We start from the raw sequence: 20,392 nt of genomic DNA, 5'->3' as shown, positions 1-20,392 counted from the left end.
TCTTCCTTTTCTGATCACCGTTCCAAATGAAATCACCAAAATGAAAGCACCAATTTCATTGACATATACGGTACAAAGTCCAGCATTTCCAGACTGCCTCCCCTCTCATTTTTTTTTTAATCCCCCTAGAAAGTTTAGGAAGAGATAATATAATACTCAACAAAAGAAAGCAGGTGTCCATAAATGAGGCTACTGCAGGCCACTTTCAAACAAACCTTCTTCTGGCTAGAGAGTTATAACGGCATAACGGCCAATGACATTATATTCGATTGATGTGATCATACTTTCCACCCTTGAATAATTGTAGGAGAAAGGATTAGCATTTTTCTTTTATCTATGAAGAACATCTCCACACATCATTTTAATGGATTTATTAGGCACAAAATGCTATTTAAGCAGAGACGCTTGATACCTGACAACTCAACCTGAAGAAGTACTGGATTTAAACTGAGAATCTAAAATCGGGAAATATCCAGATCGCTGAGGTCTTATGATTCTGGATCTCTGGCTTTGCATTGTACTAACTCAAGCACAAAATAATCTATTTACTGCTTTTCATGATATTTATTTTTATGCGATCCCCACCACTTAATGACTGAATACACATTTTTAAGCCTCACTGTTTTCTGGTATAGAGATAAAAAGAAACACTTGTTAAAGACCATTTAAAATTGCAGATTGTTTCATTTTTAATGACAGACCAAAATAGGAATTTGAATACATTAAATATATAAATTAATTCAAGTATAAAAGGCATTATGAGTTGGATTCAGGTAAATCCTTTAATTTCAATCAAATTAGACAGCTTTTGAGCAATTTATGTGGATAGATGAATACAGAACTTCAGAAAAATCTGCAAGAGTTGTCATAGAAAAAAAATTTTCATAAACTCAATGAATATATATTGAAACTTTTCCCTACATCTGCAGCAGCTGTAGTTCAGTCAATATTATTTATCCAGAGGAATACAGAATTTCAAAAACAAATATAACAAAAATTTATTCATATTTTAACTTCTAACTTACCAACAACAATTCTAATCCCCTTTGAGAGGAATTTTGAAGCCCTAATTCAGCTTCAAGGGCACAGTCTCCAATTAAACTGTTTTTTACTAATTTCACAAGATGCTGGATGCCTTCTTGATCTACCATGACAGGAGCAATTCTCTCTAATAGTTGTTTGATGATTACATAATAAGTATTGGTCTGTACAGGATTGCCTAGCATTTTCAAGACTTGTTTCTAAGTATTTGAAGAATATAAATTAAATCAGAAAAATAAGTAAGCTATTTTCAAAAAAGAATTCTAAAGATTAAGAAAGTTGGTTTCTAAATTTCTTACTAATGTTACATTTAGTTTTTTAGAAATTAAACTTGGAAAATTTAATTGGAATAATTTTTTAAATTACATATGGAAAAATAATGTAGCAATTCCATTTATCCTAGCTATGCAAGTATAGCCCATATAAACTGAATATTATACCAAAATGTTTACAAATGTGAAAAAAAAAAATAATACCTGCATAAACTAAGGGGGGGGGGGAATTACACTGCGCAAAAAAGAGGGGGACAATTCTGTATCTCCCGTTCTACTGGGCTGATTGACAAAATTCAAATTGCGTTTTTCATGTCTTGAAAGCGCGACTTAGGATATATATTAGATTTATATATAGCATTGTTCTAACATAGGTATTTTGTTACAAAATCAGACTTTTTCAAAAATAACATACCAATTTTTTTCCATATTTCGATTCTACGACTCAAATTATGCCTAGATATTAAATTTTGCAAAATTTGGTCCAAAATTTAAGGAGAAATTCAAAAATATATCTAGGCGCAATTTTTTCAGTTTGTGTCAAGAATATTTGAATTGGCGAACTTCTTAATATGTGGCAAACGAATTTCCTTATCCTTCCATTATGCCGGAGCGGGAAAAAAGGCACCTCTTTCCTATCTTTTTACATTGTAGATGAGGGGGGAAAAGTCACATCATTCTTACTTTCAAATAATTTTAACAAAGTGCGCAAACCACATTTTCGTTATTATCGCTTTCAACAAATATGCCAAATTTCAAAATGCGACTATATATATATATATAAATTCACGTATATCTTCGAAAATTTTGAATAAAAAGCTCTAATTTTTTGCAGGTATGCTTGAAAATACATCTACTTTAAGATGATTGTAAAAATTGTATAGGTTATAATTCAAAAATTTTTTCAAAAAATTTAGAAAAATTATTTAAAAATACACATTTTAAAAACAAATCTTAAAAATGGGTGAATTTTATTTGGAATGAACCTAAATTTCCAACTGTGCAAGAAGGAATCAAATAAGTTTAATAAAAAAAAAAGAGTTATTAATGAATACATACCGAATTGAATTAACATTGAGGAGCTAAAATTTTGAGAGCTAATTTTTTAAAAACTACTCTTGCGATTTTTACAAAACTTTGTAGTTTGGCGTAATTTGAGTTGTAGAATCAAAATATGGAAAAAAATTGGCATGTCATTTCAGAAAAAGTCTGATTTTATGTCAAAATACCTATGTTAGAACTTTATATTATATTTAATACTTATCCTAAATCGTGCTTTCGAGACATGAAAAACGCAAGTTGAATTTCGTCAATCGGCCCAATACAGCGGGAGATATAAAACTGTCCCCCTCTTTTTTGTGCAGTGTTCATAATTTTTGATGGTAAATTTCAAATGCTCATTTGCACACACATTTATTTGCATGCATGCACACATGTATTTTAGAAAAGTATTTTTTTTAATCTTTGAATTTCAGTTACCGTTTGGTTTTCCTATTTTTCAGCAAAACTAAACTTGAATAAGGTATAATTGAACAATTTTAATGAATCCATTTAAAATACAAGAAAAGACAGACTTGAGAATTATCACTTTTTGCAAAGCATCTTAAGTCTCAACTGTAATATTTATTTGCAGTCCTGAGAAACACTTGTATACTATCTAAAAGTATGGCTATATTGGACACTGCTGTGGTCAAGTCCATAAAGTACAGGCATGAAAGTGCAAGTTGACAAAAAAAGCTGAACAACGCACGGACACAAAATTTAATGCTCACGCGCGACCTCAAAACCACCTTTTAACATAAAAAGTATTAAACATATACGTATAATTAAACTAAAATAATACTTGTACTTACTATTTTGCTATTAATTCTATCTTTCACTTATTAAAAAATATCAGTAAATCACCAAGAGATTGTAATGAATTAACCTTCTTTAAGATGCTCTTGATGTAACTTAAATTTAACAGTTGATACATGAATACTGTACACAACATTACAGTAATATACATATTTATGTTATATATTACTGCCCATTTTCAGGCAATGACAAGTTTTAGAGATAAATATATATACATAACTGCTATTATAGCTTTCAATTATCTTCACTTTTAGTTCAATAAACAGTACTTTATATAACACCAGAAAAAGTAGTCATATGAGATAATATAGTTACAAAATAACATATAGTTAAAGAAGGAATATAAAAAAATAACTATTTTGTCTCAGTCTCACTCGATCCTGATTAAAAATTTTTAGGAAAAAAGCTTTTTCTTTTTTGCTACTTTTGCAGCCAACTTTTCTAATTTCCATTTGCGAGCTAGTCTCAATTTCTTTTCAGCAACTTTTATACAATCCATTGATGTTTTTTTTTTTTTTTTTTTTTTTTTTTTTTTTTTTTTTTTTTAGATTCTTGCTCCTTCTTTTTTATCTCTAGCTCTTCTTTGTACAGTTTATGAGCATTCGTTAAATTTTTACATAGAGTTTTATGTACTGGAGAATGCAAGTGGTCACCCCTTTTAAAAAATTCCAGGGCTGACTTTTTGCAACTCAAAAATTTTGTATTTTACTGTTTGTATAGCAGACAATGTGTCTATACTCATAAATGCTCGACCACTACTTTATTGTGTTCTGTAGAAAAGTAGCTAGCTAATATGCACAAAACTCTCATTCGATTACTACTTGAAGCTTCATCAATATTTAATAAAAATTTAAACTTTTTAAAATTGTTCACAGTTTCATTGAAAAATGTTTTTGAGAGGCCTAATCTCATTTTATATGAAGCAGTAGTGCGAGCCATTGAGAGCTGTGATAGTGCCTTCTTATCAGATGCCATTGCTTTGCCCAAATCAATTATCACAGATGCTACAGTACAAGGCAAATTATTTTCAGCCATAAATCCAAGCAGTTGACCCTCTAAGCTGGGAAGTTCGATCACAAATTGGAACTGCTAATTTTTAATTCTATTTTTCTCTCCTGCATGCTTACGTTTGTGTCTGTCAAAGATGAATATGATGCATCCCATAATTATCTTTTTTCACTACTTCTCTCCCACAATGCTTTTTGCTTTTGACATGGCTGCTAATAGCAACATTTCCCCTTTTTCCATAATATATTAGATCAGAACACAATGCACACTTCACTTTTCCACTGATATCCACTTTCTGAATTCAACTGCCAATGACCACTTCCATTTCTTGTCCATTCACATGTATTTTTACTATGTTTTTCAGCCACGCAAATCTGAACTTACTTTTTTCTTCACTATCTATATGCCGAGCTTTGTGCTCTTGATTCGGATTTAAGATATTCATACTGAAAAACTTACAGCAACAAACAAAAATGAAATAACATAACAATCTACACTCCGAATTACAGTATGCCACTTTACACACGCTAAAACTCGCACATGCTCTGGATAATATCATTAAGTTATCCGTATGTCCGACAGATGGCGCCAGCACCGATCGCTGAAATTATTGAAGCCAGCTCTCGTTTGACAGTTGCTTGCTCTTCTTTGATTCGATATTCGTATGCATCTAGTTCCGCCTTTCCACATAAGCCCCACTCACTTCGCTTCGATGTGAAACAACGCATTTCGCGATCTCTGGCATGACGTAAAGTTTTTTTTTTACAAAGAAAAGAAGAAGGGAGAGAGCATGTCCTCCGTTTAGCACCCCCATCCCCCCACATTTGCCGGTCGCGATTTCTCAACGGTTCTGCATCAACTCAGAAACAGCCCAGGGTGACGCTCAAAAAAGCGGAGTTCCGTGAAAACGCGGAAAACTTTCATGCCTGAAATTACAATGTTTAGACAAATATATTAATTTAAGCAAACTGTTTTTTTCTTACCCTTAAACACCTACTGCCTGCTTTATATCAACAAAAATAGCCCATATACTTCTTTTAAAACTTGGAAGATATTTAAAATTTGTACATTTCTTGATTTTAGCAGCCTTGACAAGTTTATGAAATTGTTCAGTATATGCCCAAGGAATGCCTGTTCATGCGCATTTAAGTAACACAAATTTTAAAGCATTTAGAGTCAAATTTGTACCTAACACATTAATAATAACAATAAAATGGAAATAGTAAATCCCTTCTTTTAAAATACATAAAAGTTTATTAATTTGGCAAAATGAATGTAGACATAAAGCTACAATACCACATTTCAATGTTTAACAGAATAAAATTAATAAAATATCAAATTCCTGTGTTTATTATTTTTTAAAGTTCTTTAGATCATTTCAGATATGTGAATATATTCATTATTTTGCGAAAAATCTTCTATTTGAAAGGAAATGGGATATATATTTCAGTATGCATGAGATTAATGCAATCTTTCAGGGAAGGTACATATGAGTAGTGACATAAGAACATAATATGATCTTTCCTCTGTGTTAGATAAAATTAACCTTTTCTCACAAATTTTAACAATGCATTACCAAACTTTAAGAAGTACTCAGTTCTCTCAAGGTTAATTAAAACAAAATCCTCATAATATATTCTTTTATTACTTCTTAGTTTGGAAACCACATTAACATATGTAAAATTCCATTAGTAACATATTTTAAAATACATAAAAGCATATAATTTATAATCAATGTTATAATAAAATAAGAAAGAGGAAATATAATACTTGATATGTATATTGCAATGAAATGCTACTTAGAAACTTAGTACACTGTGCGTGAGAAATTTTTTTATTATTTTACAAATGGCACTAAATAAAAGTAAATTCATTTATTGAAATGCAATTAATAGTAAAAGAACAAAAAAAAAAAAAAAAAAAACTATTTCACGATGGTACTTATTAGAGGACACTAAAAGCTTCCTAAATTCAAAACGTTGATAACTGAGGAAAAGGAACATGATGGAAAGTTAAAATAAAAACATGTCCATATACGCGAAAGGAAATTATTCTATTACAGGAAATAGATATTTGTGTTAAGATATAAAAATGTGTTAGCACCTGGAAAAATTATGCTGCCAAATCCATAGCACATATTGTGCAGGATTCAACTGAACTTAATGAGAATTACTGCATAAGAATTTAAGTTATTAAAACTAATACACTCTAGGAACAAGAAAAGAGCCTACATTATTAAATTTATTAAAGGAAGGCTGATGAATGGTGGTTAGTAACTGAAGGTTAACATTATCAAATAGTCGAAAGGAAACCTTCGCTATACAGAAATATGCAAAATTTTGCAATCTTGGCTGACACACATTCATTCTTTTAGCAAGTTTCAAAAGTAGTATCAGGTTGCTTCAAATCCTAATTTCAAGGACAGTATGAGTAGTTTGATTAAATTATCATATGTGAAAAACTGAATGTGTCACTGAGAAGGCATCTGACAAATTGTGAGAAATAGGTATCACCTAGAATGTAAGCACTACAGAGACTGACGTACTAATGTACGTAGTCGAAACTGTCATGTCAAGAACTTAAAAACAGTTTAATGACACTGATGACATGTGCAAACAATCACTTCAAAATTGAACTCGTTGCAGCAAGTTTTAAACTTGTTTAAAACTCAAAAAGTTTTTCGAAAAAGTTTTTCGAGTCGAAAGTTTTAAACTTTAGTTAGAGTCGAAAAGTCGGGAATGCAATCTGGCAATGACTGTTAGAAGAAACAGACAATCTATGTCAGCCAAGATTGTAAGGGACTGCAATCACAAGAATATGACCAGCTATGTATATCACGAGTAATAAGCTACATAAAAGAAAGCTGTTAGCAAAGAAACTCATGATTTGCATACCACATACTTGGGCTGCGAAATGTGCCTATTTGCAGTTTTTCTGAAATTATCGATTTATAACCATCTGCAGCCAAGTTCTCTTCACTGATGAGTCTAGTTTTCAGTTGAGAGTGACTTTATACATGTTATAATATAGGGAGTGCAAAACACATGCAATAAAGCTGAAAACATCGATGAAAGATAAGGGCATCAGCGAAAGGCTGGCATCATTCTGAATGGCTGCAATAACTTATTCAATTTTACCAGTGCAACTATAATGCTGAAATATACAGAGACAAGATTCTTTGTCTTTATATCAAGCTGTTTAGGAGTGAAACTGGTAATAATTTGTTCCACTCCCATTGTGTTTCACTACTGACTGGATATCAGACAAAAGAACCCAGAAGATGCAGTAGTCTATATATCCAGATTTGAATCCAAAAGGATATGTGTGAGATGCACTAGAACACTGACTTGGTTCAACGTGGCCTTTCCTGCACTCTCCAGGAGCTTCAAGGTGCTCGTCATCATGAATATGCTTTATAGAAACTCCTAGATAATCTAATACACAACGTGGAAAATCACTGCAAAACTTCTATTTTGGTCTGGAAGTAACCTTACACCTAATTAATCCTTTCTCGTATCTCAGAAAGTTGCAACAGCATCTTTTCTCTTATCTCATTTTACAATGATATTTCCTTTGTTCTTATTTAAATTTATCTTTTGCAGTACACAAGCCTGCATTTTAAAGATACATCAGGCAAGACAAAATTAAGATCTTGCACAAGTTCCATGTCCTAAGCTGCATAATTATTTAGTTTTTACAATGACTTCTTTAATCTTTCAAGCCAACGTATTATGACTATCACAAAAAACTTTTGAGTTACTTTTTTTTCCTTTTCATTTTTAGTGCACCTGACATTTCAATAAAAAGTTCACTGGCTTTGTTTTTGTGCTATAAATAAGTCTTTTTAGATACACTGCCATTTCATATATAAATACATGAAGCATCATGATTATGACAAAATGTTTAAAGAGCACAAGAAAAAAGAAAATAAGAAAACCTGAGAGGATTCAAATTTTAAAGTCACATCAAAGGATCTGTTAAGGTCTTTTTATACTCTTGCTGAGCATGACACACTTCTGTTTTTTTTTTTTTTTTTTTTTTTTTAGCCATACTATTATGCAGTTGTTTTCTACACACTTATTCCATATAAAATTCAAGAGTAAAATCACAAAATATTTATAAACAGTGCATCATTAGAATTCCTGACACAATGTTAGGACATTACATACATTTTTTCCCCATTATTACTTTTTTAATACTCGCTAAATTATTTCTTTGTGACAACTAGCAGTTGAGTGGACAACTGCCTTAGACCAACTCTCATCCTCCCAAAAAAAGGGGGAGCGATGATTTAAATAAGTCTATCAATTATCATTTATAAAAATATTTAATATTTATAATTAGACATATTATGATTTATATGCATTTTTATTTAAATCAATCAGAATTAAAAGCAGAAAAAAATATTTTTAAGAACTGCATTTATTGCTTTTTAATCACTTGGTTTGTTACTCAGTAATAGAAAGACTAAATATCTTACGCTTAACTGAATAGCAATACACTGGTGCACGGAGATAAGTATTGCATTTGAGGCAATGGCAAAATCCTTCTTTCAAAAAGCTAATTTGTGTATTAAAACTGAAGGACAAAAATCTTACATTTTGCTGAATGGCGACAGTCTGGTCCACTGGAAATGAAAATGCTTTATTTTGAACAGTATTGCCGAGTTTGTTCAACAAAAATTCATTAGACTGTACAAAATGTAAAATAAATAAAAAAAATTTAATTTAAATTTAAAATTCAGGCTTTGAGGTGGATGCCCACCTTTGGGTGGAGCACTTCTTGTATTAAGAATTTGGTGACTCTAGATGCCTTTATTTTCCCCCACTGCGAAGCCCACACATACATACATACAGATTCTTCATTATTTATTTTTTTTTAACATAATACATTGCAATGACATTTGGTGGCAACAATTTGAAAAGTAATATAGCCAGAAAATGAGTTTCCAGACCAATAAAACCTCTCACACTTTTTTTTTTTTTTTTTTTTTTTTTTTTTTTTTTAAAGGTGAGAAGCATAATTTTGGGAGAGGGGAGGAATCTAAATAAATTATTTTCATCAAGTTCAGATTAATGATATTATAATATATAACAAAGGAACAATTTTACCAAAGTGTGAAAAAATTGGAGCAATTTTTAACAAATTCCAAATTTATAGTATTTATACATAATTCAAAATGTTGTGCTCAAAAATTTTAATTTACATAAAGCATTTTGAATTATGTATTTAAAAATATGTTTTTTATTTCTATATTCATAATTACCATGTGATTAAACATAGAACTGTTTAAAGATCTACTAGTAAAATATACAAATGTTGACAAGAACAGACCGTCATCAAATTTTACGTGAATTAGTTCCCCAGTTAACTAATTTCTGAGGACTCTCAAACATCAAGATATGACATTAGATGGGAATTATTTTTAATGCTGATAAGGAATTTAAAAGACAGTAAAATTTCACATTTACTCTTTCCAGAAGATTAAAAATCAAACAAATGTATTTCATGTTCAGCTATATTATTAGGACTCTTTAGTAACTTCTCTATGTCTTTCTTGCTTACTTCCATTGCTTTTCACAGACACAGAATGTTATAGATAACAAATAACCCCCCCCCAAAAAAAGTACTAAGTTTTTAAATTCTGTGCCTCAACCCAACCTAGCCATAATTTCTTCTAACCAGGCTTTGCTAGTGAGAGTTCAGCAATGGAAAACAACATTTCAAGAAGTACCTAGTGTTAATTATTTCAAGAAGTGTCTAGTATTAATAGTCCCTAAAATCAAATTTATCATCAAATTATTCATTATCTACTAATAAGGCAAAACAAAAATTTATTAATGACAATAAAATCAGAAAAACTTTAATCAAGAAAAGAAGCTTTCTTCTTCTCGATTAAAGTTTACCTTCATCATGTAATAACACAAAATCAATCATACAATTCGCAAATTATTAAAAGAGAAATTCATTTTTGTAACATACATGCATATACAGATATGTATGTCTTCCAAAACTCTTCAGCAAATAATGTAAATTTACAGAAGCTCTCAGAAACCATGAAAATGTTTGAATCTAATGGATTCAGATCACATGTGCTAATCCCAAAAAATTTTCCTTCTAAACATTCTTCAAAGATATAATCTGCTAGTGAGAATTTGCTAACTGAGGAAGTTAAAGTGAAAGATCTGTATCAAATTTATCTGTAATTAAATAAAAAAATAGGATAATAATTTTGGCAGATATTAGGCCAGCTTATCATTCAAATAAAGTATTTTAGGCAATAAATAAGTTAACAATGCTGACAGTAATGATTTCTTGGTAGAGTTCTTGTGCTAACTAGCTTTAAAATGTCTGCTTAAAACATTCTTTATTTTTACACGTATTACATGGGATTTTAATGCTTACTTTTGTAAATTATAGTTACTATCAGTGTTAGATTCAACTAGAATATGAATTAATTTCTGGTATATCTCAGATTTTTGAATGCAATAATTGACATAAGATTTACATCAGTCCAAGAATATTTGTTTTATACAACGTATCTGAGAAAAACATGAAAACTTACTACTATATGTTCCGTTTCTGAGCAAGAAATGTTTCCACGTGCAACAGCAGTCATCAGGCCGTAAAGTCTCTCATTTTCTTCTATATCACTGCAGAATTTCTTTACATACTGAGTTGATTTTACAGGATCTTGCAAATTCTCTTAAAAAAAGTAATTTGTATTTATAATGGAATGAAAAGAATTGCTTAAAGGAACAACAATCAAATATATTTTACACTTTTTTTTCAGAAAGTTCAAAGGATTTTTATGAACTATTTAAAAGAATTTTGAGATCTAGTCATATAATTTCCAAAATAAAATCTTTTTACATTACAGATTAATTTTATAACATATTTCAAGGACTTGGCTTAGTGCTGATTCAGCCTTGATACAAAGGATGTTTACATATTTTCAGAATAATTTGAGACCCAGTTAATCAATGTTTAAAATGTAAAGAGCCCTTTTTTAAATGTTCCGCCTGATCCTTTTTTTCTGGACTATTCATCTATGTCATGATTTTCACAATAAGGGCTTCTTGTAAAATTTCCAGTAGTATTGATTTATTTCCACATAAAAATCCATCAATTGTGTGAGCTTGTTCTTAGAGATCTTTTCAAAAGACTAAAGGCACAATAGTCCATATGTGAAACGTCAGACTATTTTGCATCAATACAGTGAAAAGGTATATGTGCAATACACCTTGATACTTTTGATAATTTTTTTGACACCAAGAAGCAATTTTTCCAAGGTGGGCGTCGCTCAAAACACTGACGAAAACACATGCTTGCAAAACCAACGAAAGTACTTACCTCATCATAAATGTCAGATGATTGTGGCACATACAATTCTTTTATGCATTTTATACAATCCTAGAATAGATACTCTTCTTCCTGATGCTGATAGTGACAATGCCACATAAATTCTGCAACGCAGGAGTCGAAAATGTCAATACACAACTGCCAAAGACCCCGTCTGCGAAACTCGTGCTTAATGTGGATCCGCATGCCCTCAATGATGTTGGTATGAACTTCAGTTTCGAGCTCCTTTCTTGGGACAAACCCACTCACAACCATCCAGTTGATCCCTAAGCTCGATAAGACGCATTTCTTTTGCCCAAATTAGCATTTACAGTGAGAGGTAATTGAAAACCTTCATTTATACATGAATTAATTATAGTTTTCTTATCCTTTTACTCTAAATCATTGGAAGGGGGGGGAACGAATATTTATCTTGCCAGAAATACTTTTTTGTGAAAGTGACAGGACAAAGATCAATTAGAACCAACCAGCTAACAAAAACTAAAGTTGAATTAATGGCGATTAAAATTACAATAATTCAAAATACGTAATTTGTAGTCCGTGTACACAGACTACAAATCACATAGCTCTCGATCCTAAACTACGAAGTTCCAATCAGATTAAACTTAAATAAAAAAACAAACAAACAAAAGGCTACTATAACAGTAAGTATATAAAGTCGATTCTGGGTTACAAGAAAAGCTATAGCAGCATCAGCATTTGGTGCCAAATCAAAGGGCACCCTATTCTACACTAGAGCCTTTGTTGTTTAATCTTGGTGATGTTTTACTCTTTGAAAGTCATATTGATAACAGAAGAAATAGAATTTCTTCTGTAAATATCCGATGTAAGCTTTTCCCTAGGTATCACATTGACTTCATTTTAATAGTCTTTTCCATTCTTACTTTTAATTCTGCGACAATCATGAAGCCTTTATGAAACTTTCTTTGCATTAATAGAACCAGATTTGTACATTTTTTCCTCTAAGATTACAAATAAATAGACCTTTTTTGCTGCTGTCATTTAAATAATATATATCGTAAAGGGTCACAATGTATTTCCATTTATCTCCTGCTAAACAGTTTTCATAAAGGATTCTATAAGTTGCTCTGTGTTGAGCCACGTGCCTCAGAAAAGCTAATGAATACTGTATATTTTACCCTTTTTAAAGTCTTAAATCTTGGTTTATTATTTTATGTATTTTTGCGACTGATGTATTTAAGGACCTTTCAACTGATTTCTGTATCAGTAGATTTTTTCTTTAATAATGATTTAGAAACAATAGAATAATGGAATAGGAATATTTTCACCTGGAGCATACACATATATCTTTAAATCTACAACTTGTTTACAAGCAACACTTTGAAAGAATAAATTTAAAAATAGCAGATGATACTTCTCGCTTCAAATAATAAGCTGCTGCCAGAAATTTTCATTATTCCAAAATATATGCTTTTTTTAAATTCATCAAAATCATTCTAAAAATGAGTAAACACTCTCTGTACCTTTGTTTCCATTTCAGTCTTATATGGGAAAGATTCAATAATTTTATTTGTAATTCAGCCTAATTGAGAAATAGCCCCTCATTTGATTTACAGCACATTAAGTGTTTTTGCACCATTTTTTAAAAATACAGAAAAGTCAAGTCAGTGTCAATTTTTGTTTCACTGACTGCACATGCATTACTTCTGGTCAATTATTTTCTTGGCTTAGTTATGAGAACATATCAACTAAAACTGTCAGCCTTTCAAACACATTGCATATTTCCTTTTTTTAGATATCTTTCAATCTAAAAGACCTGCAATTATAAACTAGAGGTTTTGGGCCTCTCTGGATTTCAACATAATCCAACATTTTTCTAGCTTTTTGGAGTTCCTAGTATAATCAAAGCATAATAGCACATGCTACCAAAAGAATAAGAATGACAGAAAAAAAATCTCTTCCAGAAATTGATCTGTAAGAAAGTCAAATGCAAAGATAAGCTAATATAAATCATGGACTTGTTTTAGTGTAATGAATGAAGGATAAAGAGTCATAAACTCACTCTCCTTTATGCTAATAGAAGGGAGCAGAAAATAAAGGCTGAAATGGAAACCATGTTCATGGGATATTTCTGGTTTGTCTAACTCAGAACACAATTCTCACATTTCATTTTAAAGGCTCATTTGTGATACTACCTCTAAAATTCACCTTAATTATTTCATTCAGCAACTATGGATAAACAACAAAAACAAATTACAGATTTTTAAGCTAAATATAATTGAAATACAGTCAAAAGTCGTTAATTCGGACACCCATAATTCGGAATGTTCTATAATCCGGACCTCAAAACTAAAAACTTTCTGCGCATGCGCCGCGTTGACACATGCGCATAGGTGTTTACGCGTGCGCGTAAGACCTTTTACGACTGCGCATATGAGTGTGCGCAAGTGCAGAATACGTTTTCGCGTGCGCGTTTTATGTATAATGGATGTATAAGCTAAAATTATTTAATTATCTATTTCAGTTAATGTTGATGATTGCGTTGTTCCTTAATTTTCGAATTGGATCCGGCTTATTATTTTTTGCAGACTGTAATGCAATTTTATAAAAGTAAGCTTAAACTTTCGATTATATCAAATAGAATTTCCCATATATATTTGTTAATATGTAAAGGATCTAAAGCAAAAGTATGTTTTGAAATCCGAAATCTGTTTATCAATTTCACGCTGCTCGGTGGGGGAACGCCACCCGGCGTAATGAATTGGAAGTTGATCTGTCAACACTATCCTTATCTTCAGGGCAGATGTTTTTATTTTATTTGGCTTATAATTCCTTACCAAATTAGTATTTCATCTCGATGTGCTCCGTCTTTGATATGATTTAAAAAAAATTCCTCGTCATTATAATTCGCTTCCGATAGCGAAGAAAGTGACAGAGGTTAGTCAAAACGAAAAAATTTCGATTGACAAATTAGTCGGTGTTCTCGACACAGCAATTATAGGACTTGAACAGCGGAACTTTGTAACTGAACAAGAAATTATGTCTGTTTAATAGAATTAAAGAGAAAGTATTATCACATGAAACAAAGCAACTTAAACAACTTACATTGAAAGAAATGTTTAATAAAGTAAACAAATAAATATTAAGCTTTTTCTTTTTGCAAATTCTGATACCCTTTAGATCATAATTGTTCTTTATTTCATAAATTACGGTTTCATATTTTTAATTTTAGAATTTCTGCATGCCATCTTACGAGATTTAAACTGATGATCTATAAACCGGAAAAATCGATAATCCGGAATCGCCGAAGTCCCGACGAGTCCGGATTAACGACTTTTGACTGTATTCAGAACTATAAACACAGACAATAGCAAACACCTAAGCAAAGATTAACAAACCCTTTTAGAATTGCTTCAGGGTTATAATCTTATTTTTTATTTATTGAATTTGTAGAGTGCTTTAAAAATTACAAAACTGTAAATAATGGTATTATGGCATTTTCAAAAGAAAATCAATAGATCATAGCATGCAAAAGTTATGGAGAAGAAAATCACATAATAGCTGCTGCTGATTTCATACAAATAAATGATTTAGAATTCATTGTAAAAGCTAAGTATGCATTTTCAGTTAGTGCTGATGTTGAATGATCTTGCTTTCAATGCAAATACATGTTTCCTCCAAAAAGAGAGAGAGAGAGAGATTTGTATCTTTTCACATTGAAATTCTAAACATAATTAAGTTCATTTCATTAAATAAATTCTAAGTCATTATAAAAAAGTTTTGTCCTTGCAGATGTTCTATGAGGTTTCATAGACACTAAACTGCTCATTCTTAGCTATGTTTCCAGTGTACAGTATGTGCAAAATGAAAGCATATTATTAATGACCTATCACTTTCTTAAACTATTTTTGTAATCTTTTTTTATTTCTTTTAATTTTCATCTGCACAATTGGTCACACATTATAAATTACTGCTTGAGTGGTATCAAAATAGGGTTGGGCTTCTTCCAGGTCAAATGAAGAAACTGAGGAGAAAAAAGAAGGAAAGGGGGAAAAACTGAAAAACATAAACAATGATTTACCCAAAAAGGGCTGCTAAAGATAATAAATGATTTATTACTTTTACATTCAAATTTATGAAAAAGACTATTGCATGCAACTTAAAAAAGGGGGGATAACAATTACAGGTAGCATAACATAAATTGTAATTTTAAAAGCAAATTTTCACAATTAATCAAACAACATAGCATTTTGGACTGAATTAAAATTTATTTTTCATGTAAAAGAATTGGAAAACTACTCTACGCTCATGGTTTGTAACTTTAATCATAAGTCCTTGTTCTTCTTCAACATTCAACACGCTTAATTGTTTACAGCGCTTTAATAGCTAAATCCAAACTTCGACCATGTGAATTGAATAGAACACTAAAATAAAAAATTAAACTGTCAACAAATTTTAGGATAAACTATTCCATTCCTTCAAAATAATTAATAGTCTATTTCTGAACTTTTGCTTTAAGAAAACTGACATGGCTAAGTTCATCAAAAATGTGTTGTTTCAGATTATAAAGGAATTAAAAGCAGATACAATTCCATCAAGAATTTGTATAATTTGCAATTCTGAAAATTTATAGCTAAAATCATGGTTTATCCATTTTAAAAGATTAACAAATATTTCTATATAATCTTCAATAATGTTTTTCAACTGTTGAAGATTTATAAAATACTTCTGAAACTCTAGTTAATTTTTTAGATATTATAAAAGAAATATTTTTAAAGGAAGAAATGTGTTTTTTTAACTAAAATTACAGGCTAAATTTTAAATAATATTTTCTTGTAAATACTAGTTTCTAAAGTTCTCTTAAAGATCAGTTTCTTTTTCACCAATCACCAATGACTCTTCTCAATAACCCTCTCTTCCTGTGACAGCATGCACCCAATACTTCGATGAACCCAGATTTACAGTGCAGTATAAGCAGAACCCCACTATCTTTAAAACTATAAACGATTTTTTTTAAATGCTTCTTCCACTCACTTGGGAGTGGGGACAAATAAAAACAAACCACAAACAGTTCAACGATCACATCAGACTGAACAATGAACAGCCTGTAACAAACAAAAGGACTAAAGAACACAATAAAACCCTGCATGACAAATGCCCCAAAATTTTACAATTAATTATTATAATTATTAAATGTAAGCCGAACTGGAGAGAAACCCACCAATATAAAACTAAAAAGTACAATATATGCCAAATACAGTTGCATTCTTGCTTAATTTAAAAAAGTTAACTAAATTATTTGAAACTTCGTGTTTAGTCACAATATTTCTGACTTTGCAAATAACTATTTTCGTAATCATAGTAAAATAATCAATCTCATTCAATGAAATAAAAGTTTCATTCTTCTTTGTGCATATAAAATTCAATACACACAATTTTTTCTGGAGCTGTTATAATTGCCGTATTATATGATGCATATTACCATGCAGATTATTTGTTCTAAATTTTTTACAGCCTGGGCAAAGCTATAAGAGCCAATATTACCTTCGCTCTTCCATTTCAGATGTATTCAAGTTATATACATATACATAACAATAAAAGTTATATATATATATATAAATCATACATATATGCAATTTTAAGAGCATATGTTTTCTTATTTGCGATACAATGAAATCCTAAAATAAGAATCTGCTTCATCTACACTGAAAAAAATAAGGACAAAAAAAAAAAAAAAATTTAACATACATATCCATGGGACTTTTATCCTAGCGGGCATCTTTCAGTGCGAGCTTTTTTTGAGTGGGCCTTTCATTAATGTCAGCTTTTATCTAACGAAATATGACGGAAAAATATTAAATTTAAAAAATCCCACTTACTGGAAAGTGCAGCAATTTTTGATGCAAGAGTTTCCTGTTTATTATTATTTTTGTCAGATTTAATTATATCCAAAATGTTCTTCATCTGAAGTCGTAAACTGCAAAATATTAAAAGTTTAATACAGAGCATTAGAAGTTAATATTAGCAATTTTTCAAACATGTAACCAAGCACATTAAAATTACTTAAATAGTTTTTCTTACATTAACTTGCAGGAATTATAATTTATCCAATCTCTTTTAAAATGGGTTTTAGATATTCAGAAAACACTTTACTAGATATATTATTAAATAATACTAATATCCAAATTTTGAAATTTCAGTGTAACAATTTTCACAATAAATATAAAAAGGGATATACAGAAACCATGCACAGATATTCTTGTATAAACTGATCTTGTATACAAAGATCAGAAGAAATGAATGAGTTAACGCTCAAATGAATCAATTGTTCTACATTAAAAAAATGTTGAACTTTAATATAAAAAATCAGATAAAATAGGCCTATTCATAACAAACTATTTTGATTAATACAACAAATGACTTGAAAAATTAAATATGATTTTACATGAAGTTTCTTTAACTCATAGAATTATGGTTAAAAAAAACCTGTCAATTACACATGTAATATAATTACTTTTTTACCTAGTTTCTTCTGTTTAAACGATGTTTTCCAGCAATACAAGCAAGTAATATGTGAAAAGGCTTGTACGTTAATCTCGCTGATCTTAAAAAGTTTTAACAGAAAATTCTAAAACTGCTTCTTTCATGACAAAAGTTAATTTTTACAAATTTATATCAATGCCCACTTTCATGAGTGACATGCTAAAATATTCTTATACCTCATGTAATAAAGTCTCTTATGAAAGAATTTTTGGAGATATTATGATTTTTTTCAATTAATCCCTTCAATTATGAAAAAGCAGCCTATTTTATAGGGGGAGGAAGAAATATTTTTATTCTTTAGATAAAATTTACACTTACCTTTTTTGGCAACGAAGAATTTCCCTAAAAGCCCTATAAAAGATTTATAATGACTAAGAATGAAAAATAAAACTTGTTACAGAGTAAGAAAAAGCTAAAAAGTACATCGTGAAAACAAATCTTTCAAACACTGACCGCAGCACTATTTCATGAGAAAAAAATATTAAAACTACTATCAGTAAACATACTTCATTATTTTAATGGATTTAAGATTTTTTTAAGCATGAAATACTACAATTAATATGATAAAAACCTTACTTCATAGAATTTTCATCAACTGTGCAGTATAGTCTATATAGTAATTTCATTCGCTCATTCATTGGCCTCTGAATAGGTACAAGGCATGTATGAAAAATACGTTCAACTAATATTCTGAAAAAATAATAATAATAATAATAATAGATAGAATATAAATTTGCTTTGTATCTATTTGATATTTACAAAAACAAAAATATACAACACAATTTATGATGCTGAATGCTAATAATATACTGTTAGAATTTATCTAACATTTTAATGATTGATTTTAAAAAGCAATATTCCAACAATTTACACTACAATGTTTATACAAGTTAAAAGCAACATATTACTAGCGAAAACAATCTTTAAGAAGTTACTTTACTGGATATCATACACGTGCATTTATTAAAAATTATCTATAAGGATAAAAATACTATATGATGTAATAAATTCGGAATAGTTTATTGAAAAACTTATGCATACAACAAACATAATATCTTAAAAGTAATATAAGTACTGTGTATAAGAAAAGTAAATTTATTAACTTCAACAGCAAAAGAGAAAACTGTAACTAATGCAGCTAAATACAGATAACAGGAATGTATTCCATATTTTCAAAACTTGAATTTTAGATAATATTTAATAAAACATTCTAAAAATCTTGAAGAAAAAAAAGTATGACTTGATACAACATACCTGCTTTCAATTGATAATGGATAATAAGCATGAAAAAGCTTGTTTTTTATCAAAGACAATGATTCTGAATCAGGAACCGCCAGCTGAGCAGGGGTACTAACATAATGCCTGTATAGCCTTCCAAAGCCTAATAAAGCTTCTTTACGAACTTTAAACTAAAAAAAATTACATGAAGCTTAAGAACAAAGAAATGCAACTTTTCAAAAGATAACAAGCACTAAAATATCTGTATGCATCCTATACACTGAAGAGATACATATGCCCTCTCATATACCTATTTGCACAGACAACTAAAAGAAGCATTTGTGACATATAATGTTGCATTGGTTTTACCGTCCAACTGAAGAAGAGTTTGGTCCCCAAACCCCTAAAGCTCCCCAAAAAGCCATGAGTAAATGACATTTTCTTGATTTTAACTGCAAAATGAACCTTCCAATTTGTAGTGTGATTGCTCTGCTTGTAGTATATACATATATAATCAAGAGCTAATAATTAAAATTAGATCATGAAAGGGTTAACAATCCAACAGGAAATACACATATAAATATTAAAATAAAAACAATACAAAACTTAAAAAATACAATAAAATTAATAAAACATAACAGAACTAATATAAAATTTATAAAACTTGAAAATTTCATGTTTTTTTCCAAGGAGTAGCTGAACAATTTTCAACAGAGCCATGTTTCAGATTTATAGCTAGATGATTATAAATTCTTGAAACACTTCAAAACAAAAATAAAAAAAAGAAATACCAATTAATATTATTATATTAAAATAATCAAAATGCTCTAGGAGTAAAAAAAAGTATAAAAAAAATACAATTTATTTAAAAATGTTTTTATTTTAATTAAGATAAAATATGCTCCAATATGACAAAAATAAATAATTGAAAAATAAACATTATAAAAATTCTCAAAGAAGAAACATTGGGTAAATAAATTTCGAACCAAAGAATAAGCAAAATTGCTAAATAACTTAGCAAAGCCAAATATTTCAAGTAAAAAAATTTTTTAATAGAAATTCAATAAAAATTTTCCTGTTGGAATGTTAACATCTCTTCTGATCTAATTATTATCCCTTATTATATAATT

General features: G+C 29.8%; 1 protein-coding gene across 3 annotated transcripts in view; it reads right to left on the bottom strand.

The window, feature by feature from the left end:
- The window catches only part of LOC118182639 (sister chromatid cohesion protein PDS5 homolog A-like), a 138,735-nt gene that overhangs the window by 65,759 nt on the left and 52,584 nt on the right, over positions 1–20,392 (bottom strand). For all 3 annotated transcript variants that reach the window (XM_085822607.1, XM_085822609.1, XM_085822608.1), the window contains exons 12-17: positions 19,299–19,453; positions 18,621–18,734; positions 18,363–18,395; positions 17,381–17,478; positions 10,744–10,883; positions 1,026–1,241 (exon numbers count right to left, since the gene is read on the bottom strand). In XM_085822607.1, coding sequence (XP_085678733.1) covers positions 1,026–1,241; positions 10,744–10,883; positions 17,381–17,478; positions 18,363–18,395; positions 18,621–18,734; positions 19,299–19,453 — 756 coding nt within the window. The remainder of the gene's footprint in view (positions 1–1,025; positions 1,242–10,743; positions 10,884–17,380; positions 17,479–18,362; positions 18,396–18,620; positions 18,735–19,298; positions 19,454–20,392) is intronic.

This window comes from Stegodyphus dumicola, chromosome 8 (assembly GCF_044657685.1).
Source record: "Stegodyphus dumicola isolate Sdum_Otavi_A_Nest chromosome 8, ASM4465768v1".
Taxonomy (NCBI): Eukaryota; Metazoa; Arthropoda; class Arachnida; order Araneae; family Eresidae; genus Stegodyphus; species Stegodyphus dumicola.
Note: the sequence above shows the minus strand (reverse complement) of the source record. Positions and strands in the feature narration are given on the sequence as shown.